At 39.7% G+C, this 10,928-nt stretch overlaps 1 protein-coding gene across 1 annotated transcript in view; it reads left to right on the top strand.

Moving 5' to 3' along the window:
• Positions 1-10,928, top strand: part of ADAMTS17 (ADAM metallopeptidase with thrombospondin type 1 motif 17) — a 198,674-nt gene that overhangs the window by 132,173 nt on the left and 55,573 nt on the right. Inside the window, exons 15-16 of the mRNA XM_018560245.1 lie at positions 1,228-1,348; positions 6,880-6,954. Of these exons, the coding sequence (XP_018415747.1) occupies positions 1,228-1,348; positions 6,880-6,954 (196 nt within the window). The remainder of the gene's footprint in view (positions 1-1,227; positions 1,349-6,879; positions 6,955-10,928) is intronic.

The following is a 10,928-nucleotide window of genomic DNA, read 5'->3' as shown; positions in this document are numbered from 1 at the left end:
TATGCACTTTTTGGCCTTTGCCTCAATAATAGCCATTTTTTACCATACATCAGGTCATTGTGAAATTCAATGTTCAGTGGAGCAGAATAGCCTTACCAAATCTGATCCAAGTCTTCATGCTATTGGCCTGCACAGGGCTCTAAATGGTAAATAGTTATAGAGGATAATGGCAGTCCCTCTTTTCACCTCTGTGCATATACCCCTCTTCACAGCCAACCCAGAAGAAAAAGGACTATAATGACCCAAAGCAGGTCAAGCAATGATACTACAGTCTTTAATATGCCATTATATTACTATTGTTGATGCAGAAACTATGGGGTTATAGATGTTTTTTTGAGGACAATAAGATGGAATTGTGAGAAGGAGACCAGAGGAATCCCAGGGTTGGGAAAGGTTCATAAGTAGTGTATGTGGAGAAAATAAGGTACATTTTTTTCTGAATGGCCGCAATAGGAATCATAACAATCTGGGAGGGGTGGCATTTTGGGTTGGATAAAATAGAATTCTGTAGGGCAGCAAGAAGAATAAGAAGACATGTGGTGGGGGTAATTTTTAATTGTATTAATATCACCACATCATGCCATTGTGCTCCTGTTGTGACTAAACTTTCTTTTACTTTTTTTTGTGTAAACTGCTTCCAAAGTAAAACGATTTGTAGTCACATCAGGAAATGCATGTCTTCATTTATTATGGCAGGTTATTGTTTGCCAAAAAGGAGTCCAATTTCTTTATGTACACAGCCAAACAGAATGGCTGGCCTTCTGGTGATCTTTAGTTATTGTGGGGAACCTAATAATGGTGAACAAATCAGTACCATGGTGTGGGATATGAACCCTGTAATTTACATCTAACATAGGAAGGAAGGCTATATAGCAGCACACACGTACACAGACAGGATCCACGTGCCCAAGCCCTTGCTTACTTTAGTTAGTCATTTACAGTAGAACTGCCTTATATTGTCATCCTTCATATTTCGACATCAAATTCTGTTCATTTAGTTTTTGTTTTAGTGCCTGTCATGTTGTCATAACTACAACTTACTTTGGTCCTCTTCCTCTTTAGATTGTAAGCTCGTTTGGGCTGGGTCCTCGTCACTTACTGTTTATGTATGTCAATGATGCTTGTCAGTGTTCTTTACTTGTCTTGTCTAAACGATTGTACAGCGCTGCGGAATATGTTGGCGCTATATAAATAATTTTAATTGTAATTTCTTTATTCTAATTTTAGAAAATTGGTTGTGATGGGATAATTGGCTCTTTTTCCAAGGAAGACCGATGTGGAGTTTGTAACGGCGATGGCAAAACCTGCAAGGTGATAAAAGGAGACTTTAACCACACCAAGGGGATGGGTGAGTAAGTAGAGTAGATACTGTGCATTGTCCTCCTGTCTCTGTACTCAGTGTGTGATGTGCGGTACACTAAAGCCTTCTACGGCAATTGTTTACAGGGAATGTGTTCCAGCTGCTGTCTAAGCAAATGATTATAACAGGGTCACTAAACTGACACCAGTAATTCTTAATCCCACAGGCATTGTCCTTGTATAAAATAATCAGAGTGTAATGAATGCCTTAATCATTTGAGCATCACAGACAGGCCAATCAACTGTTCACATTATCAAAGCATTAGACGTATCTTTTAAGATGTGTCCAATTATCTTGTAGAGTTTTGCCTTTATATTCCACCTCCGTCTGTTATCTATGGGTACCACTTCTTTGATACAACGACATTGAAACAAAATATACATTTTTATTTTAAAAAGTACCACATTTAAAATCATAAATTCTTACTTTTTTTTTTTTTTTTCTTCGAAGCACTACAAGGATCCAAGTAAAGTTAAAGTGATATTTTATTCATTACCATGTGACACCACATCACCATGTAAAGCAACACTTTTATTTTGATGCAACCCATGAAATCTGTGTACCTGTGTTGCCAGGTCCACATGTTGTGGCCATTATGAGGGGAAATCACATTCACTGTTTGACTTTTTCATTTTGTTACATACTGTAACTATGCAGCTAGAGGTAATGCATGGAATGGTAAGGTGTAGAGCTAAGCGCTCCAGCAAGGAAATCTTACTGATGAATGCTCCAGGTCAAATATCAAACCACTAAATGAGTGAACTCTCCAGAAAGTTAACTTAAAAACACATTTTAGTTTTTAATTGACAAACATGTTTAACTGCTGAATAGGATGATTTTACATCAGCATGCAGAGCTGCACATTAATGTGATTTTGAGTGAAAGGGGATAAAGGTCCGCTTTAACCACTTCAAGACCAAGTGTTTAGACCCCCTTCCTGGCCAGGCCATTTTTCAGTGTTCAGCGCTGCGGTACTTTGACATTTATTCCGTCATGCAACGCTGTACTGAAATGAATTTGATACCATTTTTTGGGGACAGATAGAGCTTTATTTTGGTGGTATTTAAACACCACTGCGGGTTTTTATTTTTTACTATAATTAGAAAAAATTACAGAATTTTTTTTTACATTATGTTAGGAAACATTTATTATTACCCAGTTTTTTGGTAAAATATAAAAGATCGGGTCACGTCAGGTAAATAGATACCAAACATGTCAAGCTTTAAAATTGCGCGCACCCGCGAAATGGCAGAAAACTACCATACCCAAAGTTGGCCATAGGCGACGCTTTAAAAGCTTTTACCGCTCATCAGTTTAGTGTTATCAGTGATTGATGGCCCTAGACTTATTGCTCTCACTCCGACATTCGCGGCGATATGTAACATGTGCGGCGTAATGGGCGCAATCGTCTTTTTTGCACGTATGCGTCCCCGACGCATGTTTGCATGCATGTATGTATGGGTGGGGACTTTAAATTTTTGTTTTTGTTTTTTTATTCTTTTTTATATGTATCTTTAAAAAAAAAATTGGGGGGGGGGAACTTACATTTTTTTTTTTCACTTAACTTTATTGCTATCGCATACGTCTGATCCCGGGCTCGCACCGGGCACAGCGGAGCCCGGTATCAGCGGGGGGGACCGCGGAGGGGGGGAACCGATCAGCACACCATACACGCGATGTATGGTAACCGGTATCGCTGCCTGTTTTTAAATACCGGCCATTTCCCGCCCGCAGGGCGGCGCGCACGAGAGGGCGTGTCTGAGCGGAAGTCTAAGGACGCCTCTCAGACCTAGGGACCTCTCGGCTGGCCGTTTTTTTACAACGGCCGGCCCTGAGGTGGTTAAAAACCTACTGCAGACTAAGGCACCAATGTTACTTCAAGAGTATCTATACTTACATATTTCATTTAACTTTTTTAGCCAAACCAGTTATGCAGAAGTTGGCTTTATACATGCACTGATGTCATATGGAAAGCTGTAGATGCTGTGTGTTGTGTTCAGCAAGCTTATTCTTCATGGCTTTCTGCTGTTCTATCGAATGCTGTCCACACATGAATCCATCACATTTATGCCATTGTTCTTTTTGGACACACATTGCTTTCCAGTGATTTGTCCATACCATTAGGTGAGGGAAGGATTTGAGAGAGAGAGAGGGGTTGATAGGTTTTTAGGATTTATGTTTTTGCTTAGAGGTTGGTTTGGATTTGTACAAGAATGCACAAAAATTATTCTGAGGCGATTTGCTCTTGTGGATCAGTCTATTTTAGAGCCATTAATCACTGATAACACTAAACTGATGAGCAGTAAAAGCATTTTAATCGTCGCCTATGGGAGTTTTTTGCGATTTTTGCGGGCGCACGCAGTTTTAAGGCTTGACATGTATGGTGTCTATTTACCTGAGGTGATTCCGACTTTTATGTTTTACTAAAAATATGGGTAAGAATAAATGTTTTATAACCTAACGTAGGGAAACTTTTTTTTTTTTACATTTATGGTATTTTTTTCATTATATAGTAAAAAAGAAAGCTCTATCTGTCCCCAAAAGTTTTTAACATAAATTGCAAGGCTATAGTTCGGTCATGCTGACTGGTGACATTTTTTACTGACTGGTGAGACACCGTCAAATTTTTCAAGCCCTGCGTATATGTATTGGGTCTTTCTGATGGTTGGACTCGTTACCTGCATAAAATCCCGTTTGAGCGTAATGTGTGTGAGTTGAGAAGTGGGCAAAGGTGTTCTGGAACTTATGGTGTAATTTACAGGTACAAATCATTAGAGGCACATTCATTCAGACAGCATGATCCATCCTCCAAGCACCTATCTTCTTCAGATCTGTGTATTTGTGGCTTGTGAAAAATCTTGCCCCCTCTTGGTTATCTCTATATTAATAGTGCAATGCTTTGTTGTACACCATTTTGTTCTTTAACTTTGTACAGTGAGATGGAAAGTGGATATGTTGTAATCATACCTAACCTCTACAAATGTAATTGCTTTCATAAAATGTTAGGTACTGTTGAACCTGTACTTGCCACATTCATCAGCTTTCTTATGCATGCCTATTATGTACTGTCAGCAAGAATGACCTTATGATGGTTGTACATATGGCAAATTTCAGGCCAATTCATCTACTTTGAACCAGGTTCTGATTGAATAATATGAGGCAACTCATCACCACCAATTTCTGTATAACTCAATAAAACAAAAAACGTTGGTGTTGGCAGTTTGTCCTGAACAATTTCATTTTTTTTTTTTACTGAAAGCTGTTTGAGAGTGACCTGTACACTGACATGCTGATTGTAGACATTATTGATTTGTGTACAGAGTATTGCTTGTTTCCATCCTCTTTTCTATAATGACTAAAAAGTGGGAGGAGAGAAAGGAAAGAGAATATCACACCAGAAAGATTGTCTGTCTTTATTTGTTAGTGGGCATTTTGCTTCCATGTCTACCATGCACAATTTGATATTGTCTAATATAAATATTAGTTCTCCCAGAAACATATTCTCATCTGACCCTAAATTAAAAGGATACACAAAACAAAATTAAATTGTATGGGGCTTTCTGAGATGAGAAGAAAAACCACAATAAGGTTGAGCCACTTTAAAAAGAATTGATAAAACGTTTATTGGCATAGAAAACACTAAAATATCTATAAAAGCAAGTCACAATTATTAGCTGAGGATTATCAAAGTCTTGAGGAGCAAGACTAATTAGTTGGCAGTTAGTTGCCTATCACAGTCACCACCACGGTGATCCTCTGGGATGTGTTCCAATGCAAAGAACTAAATTGCTTAAGTATCAAAGTTGGTAAATGCCAACATGGCAGCTAATGGGAGATGCAAGTTTTCTATTTTTAATAACATAAATATGATCATTAATAGAAAAGTTCTTGTTGCGCAGGCTTGTTATTTGTCCCGTGTGTGACGTTTTGCCAGATGATTGGTAGACACCACACATAAAAGAAGGCACAGGATATTGTCTGCAACTTTTGGTGGGAATCCCACGTGCGCTGCAGACAAGGAAATACATCTATGTCAGATTAGTGGGCTATGATCTTTCCACACAATTTGGAGCTGCGTAGTTACAATTTATCATGAATTTTGATGGTGCTGGCAATATTATGTTATGTAGTGTCAATCAATAAAGCCATATGGGGGAATTAGCTGGCTTTTTGGGAATGCTAATTTCCTGTCCTGTTAAGGTGAGCCTCCACTAGATTCAATTTATTGTTAAAAATGAGTCAACATACTATATGAAGATGACTCCATACTGACATGAATGTATTGCCTTTAGATATTTGAGGTGCACTTCTCCGGTTATCTACCTTTTCTTTGTGTCTGAGGGTTCTTTGTTGGGGTGGCAGCATCTCCTACTGGGTTTTAATAGAGGATTATTTTTCTAAATACTTGGATTGTAATATAATACCTACAAGTAAGTGAATATGGGTACAAATATACTATTGTAATCTCCATATGTGAATATGTTATATTAATAATGGTATTTGTGAACCATAGATTACAGGCAGTCCCTGGGTTACATACAAGATAGGAACTTTAGGTCTGTACTTAAGTTGAATTTTGTATATAAGTCGGAACAGGTAAATTTTTTAAGTGTAACTCCAGCCAAAAAAAATTTTTTAGTTTTGAATATCATAGGGAAGGGTCACGGTGGTATGGCTCCCAGCCTGCAATGAAGAGGAGGCAGGGGGGCAGGACAGCGAGTGGAGGATGGTCTGGACCAGTGAAGCCGATGGATCAGTGGAAGAGGAGGCCGGGACATCAACGGAGGTAAGGGGAGCAGCGGCGGAATGCAGCGATCTGTGTCCCCGCTGCCTCCGCCAATTAGACTTGTTGCAGCCACAGTTCTCCTAAATGTACCGGCGGCTGCCGGTACATTTAGGAGAACTGTGGACCCGGTTCGTAAGTACAGATTGTCCGGAAGTCAGACGTCCGTAACCCTGGGACTGCCTGTACTTCACTCACCTTCCGGATGAAGCGATGACGTGAAATGAAGGTGGAGGTGAAGGTGGAATTATTGAACACTGATGAAATCACTTTACAACATTTAGTAGTTGATACCATACGGGTTTGGTATAACTAGAGGCAACTAGTCTTGCTCCTCAAGACTTTGATAATCCTCTGCTAACAATCGTGACTTGCTTTTATGGGTGTTTATGGATATTTTAATGTTTGCTATGTCAATAAAAGTTTTGTAAATTCTTTTCAAAGTGGCTCAACCTTATTGTGGTTTTTCTTCTCATCTCAGAACGCCCCATACAATTTTGTTTTGTGTAAAAATGTGATATTGGATGAATTACAGTACATCACATCCTTCCTTTATATGGAAGTCAATATTTGCCTTGGAGCCATGGAGTCAGGAAGTCCAAATGTTACTCTCTTCCTTTTCTTCAATTTTTCAGCAGAAATAGAGATTTATATAGCCATAGATTTAACATTGGTGTGCCTTTTAGAAGATTCTTCATGTTACACTGTCACCTCATGATCTATCTGTGTTCCGCAGTCAACAGTAGTCATTGTAAGAAGGTTTCCACATGTGTCATGACAAAGGCAAAGACAGTCCCCAAGTGTTTCACATGTAAGACCCACATAGTGCCTCAAAGGCACTTCTGCTTGGTGTTCGGTTGGTGTTTCTTTGGGACTGATCCTTACTGGTGCTACACCACATCTATGATTTTCATACTTGTTCACAAAGCTTAACCCCTTCCTGCTGCAAGCACCCAATACTTGTAGTAGACAGGCAGAACAACGCTTAGACTGTAGTTTAAGATTACGGGGGACTGTTTTTTTTGTGGGGTTAATTAAGTGGTGATAAGAGGGGAGAAAACATGTTGTGCCATAATAACCCTATCAAATATTGTATCAACAATTATCTCCCAATTGTAAAGAAAGTACTGTCACATTTTTTGCAAATACATTGTATGGGGTCTGGAGCTGGGCCAGGGTGTAGGTAAGGAATGCCCCATGCAAAGCAATCTCTGGTAAGCCTTTGCATATGTCTCCGTAACCTTTCTTCAGCAAAGAATATTATTATTAATTATATTTTAGTCCCCTAAGTTGCTGAAAGGGTCTACAGCGCTGTAAGTGGGTTGGCATATACTAGACATCAGACACAGGTTATGGGTCAGTAGGAGCTCTATTTTGTTAAGCACATTAGTCAGCAGTGAAGGGGTTAACATGTCATGGTGAGACTGCCCTCACTTATATGTAATAATTTATCAAAGTGTCACTTCCCAGAGATGCAGAATTATTCAGCACGAGATTGGAAAGCACGCACAGTTGAGATGTTTATCCACAATTTTGTATAACAACTGCTTTTTTTTGCGTGTAATACATTTTTAACCAGACATCTATCCAACATCATAATTTATTCTGGATATCTATATATTTTTTGGCTTCTTAGGGTATAAGATGGGTGTGATAAGTGCTGACCATTGTGGATCTCTCTTCATTCTCAATGATTAGATCCGGCCAATGAAGAGATAATATTAGATAATTCTGCTCTATCAAATCTGACTGTAGAATTCAAGAGACACTTTGATAAATGGTATTTCATAACATGGATGAAGGGAGAAGGGGGAGTCCTGTGCAGAGGTTTGTGATGCTGTGCGTTCATGCATGCCTGGCCTTTCATGGCAGTCCCATTGCTCCCCTGTACCACTGCGTACAAGGTTTATGTCAAAAATATAAGTGTGATGTCATCCTGAGCGTAAACCAAGATCTGGCCTCTCCATATTTTCTCCCGAGTCCTTCCATAGCAAGCTCTGCACTCCGGGGACCCGTGCCCTGCAACGTCATCTCTCAGGATGACAGATGATGAAGTGTCAGAGTGTCTGGCATTAGAGCAACATAATCAACTCTCTGCCAAACCCAACATCCACAGACTGTTTACAGTGCAGTGGCTCACACGTATGTTTAGTGAGTCTTTGTGATATCATGTGTTTGTTCAAGCCTTGCCAGAGTACGATACAGGCACGAACGCAGCATTGTGCTGATCTTGGGGTTTGCTCAGTCTGACATTGACTTCCTTGGGTGTTTACTGTCCAAGTGTGACATCTACAAATCCAGCAGCTAACCCTGGGTTTTGCATGTTTAATTCAGTGGACATCTGTGTTGTTTTTCAGAGTGGAATGGGTTATGTCTTTGTTTATAGTGGATACAACATCATGAATTCATTTACAATTCAAGTGTGGAGATTTTCTTTCTTCAATACTTTTCCCATCTACTCATTGTGTATCATCCTAAACGCACTGCCCTGCCCTCCCTATACTTTCTGTATGTACTATCTTTGGTTTTTATATATTTCCCCAAGATAATATTTTTTCCTCCTTACAGACTGTGTATGTACCTGCTACGGTGTCCTGTTGCACATTATACACCCTTCACTACAAAATGCTTACCTACTCACACATTGCATCTCTTCTCATGTGTACTATCCTTTCCTTCTGACATAATATATATTTCCATTTTGTTATCCTTTATACATTTTACATGTTCATTTTATACAGGCCTGCCTTCCTAATTGCTATGAGTTTCTGCTCTTTACACACCTACACTCATTGCATCTCTTTATTAAATGGCACAAACCAGGGCATTCACATTAGGAGGTAGGGCCAAGACTGACTTTAGGGAAAATTGAGATTAGAATATCATTTCAGCTGCCTGTATCTCTGAATTTACTGATCATTTTGATGTGCGGCTTTGATTGAAGGTAACCTCTACTTGTGATTGTTTTTCATTGAATGTCAAATTCGAGTTGTCCAGGTTAGTTGTAGGGTTGCACAGATACCAAGTACAGTACTCGGTACAAGTACATGTACCAATACATTTGAGCTCCAAGACTACACTAGAGAGAAATTCAAAAGTTAGGAGGCAGCTGTCATTTGTAAGGAGCACACGGAGCTCCCGGGATTTGTACATCTCTGTTTTTAATGTACAATTTTGTTTTTATAAATATAAATAAAGGGATGCACAGATACCAGTTTTGCGAGTACGAGAACTGGTACTTGCAGAGTACTTACAAGTACTGATACATTTTTGTTTATTGTCATGTGACAGTTTTTCTAAAACAATACAGACTAATGATTTCAGGACAGTGGTGGAGCGCCAGAGCCAGGTCCCAGCTGCAACCCTGGTAGTTCTCATGAAAATGCCATGTATCGGCACTGGTACTCGAAAAGTATCTGTGCATCCCTAGTTAGTTGTGAGTTTAATTTAGGCTGTCTTCACACCTTTGTGTTAAAGTAACCTCAATGCACAGCGATGCATGTGATTACACACTAGAGAGGTGTGAAGGAAGCCTTAAAGGAGAATTATTGGGAGGGTAAAATATACTCTTCCCAATACTTAGAGCCAGCATATGACACTGCAGCTTTCACACACTGTCTCTATGGAGAGATGAGCGATCTTGTAGCTGCTGATCTTTTCCCTGCAGAGAGTAGTGACTGTGAGCCACTGCTCCCTGCAGGGATTCCCCCCCCCTTTCTCTGTTTTTCCAGCACTCATTGGAGGAACAGACAGACAGGGCAGAGGTTGGGCACAGTTGGCTCTGGCTCTCGAGAAGCAGAGCTAGCTGTCAATCAGGCAGTTGGAGTGAATCCCAAAAATATTGTCGGCATCTTTCCCAGCTGCAGCATGGCTTTGTGCTGTTAGCAGATAGCGGGCATTAGCCTGCAACATTCTGGATTTGAGTCACACGAATACATTAGTAAATGTCCTCCTGTAACCCAAAAGAGAAGTAAAGCCAAAAAAAAAATAAGATTTGGCTTTAGTTCTTTTAAATGTTCTGATCCCTTTACACACAGAATTGATTTCCTTGTTAAGTAAACGTATTCCTCTTGCACAACATACATCTTTCCATATACACTGCCATGCAATGACCTCCCTGCACACTGTATGACGTTCCATGTGCATGATCCCTTCCTCCTTACATGCCCAGTTTGAGATTTCTACAATTTGTCTCTTTTCATTTTGTGTGTCTACCTATTTCACAGCACTGCCATGTTTACAGATTGTATTGTATGTTCTCATGATATTTGTGTTTAAATTAAATCTGTTCCAAAGTACTGTAAGTGGCATCTCTGTACATTTCTTACCACGTACACATTGCACCACCAAATCTCCCTTGCACATTGTTCGTCTACTCAGTGTGTTTGTGATCTTGATTGTATGTATCTTCTATAATGTGCACTGCCTGCCTGTGCATTTTATCTTTCTTTGCTTACTGTTCTTTGAACAAAATAATGTTTGTTAGCAGCCCTGAAGAGAAGTTAATATACAGCTGTTTTTATCGGCAGCCAATGAGTTCCATCTGTCATGTTCCCAGCCCAGTCTGGAAAATATAGGTCAACACTTGATTGGCTGCAGGATATACAGCTCAATTTCTTATCCAAACTCATTTATCAAAGCATTTGGAACAAGACCCATGTTGCAGATAACTATCCTTCAGCATTTAGCTGTCATTTGCCAGTGTATATGTGAAATAGAGTTGAAGAACTGAGGAAAACATCGACTGTTCTTCATGTGGACACTTTGATGAATGAAGCCCCCCCC

Source organism: Nanorana parkeri, unplaced genomic scaffold (assembly GCF_000935625.1).
Source record: "Nanorana parkeri isolate BGI_ZX_2015 unplaced genomic scaffold, ASM93562v1 scaffold443, whole genome shotgun sequence".
In the NCBI taxonomy this organism is placed as follows: Eukaryota; Metazoa; Chordata; class Amphibia; order Anura; family Dicroglossidae; genus Nanorana; species Nanorana parkeri.
Note: the sequence above shows the minus strand (reverse complement) of the source record. Positions and strands in the feature narration are given on the sequence as shown.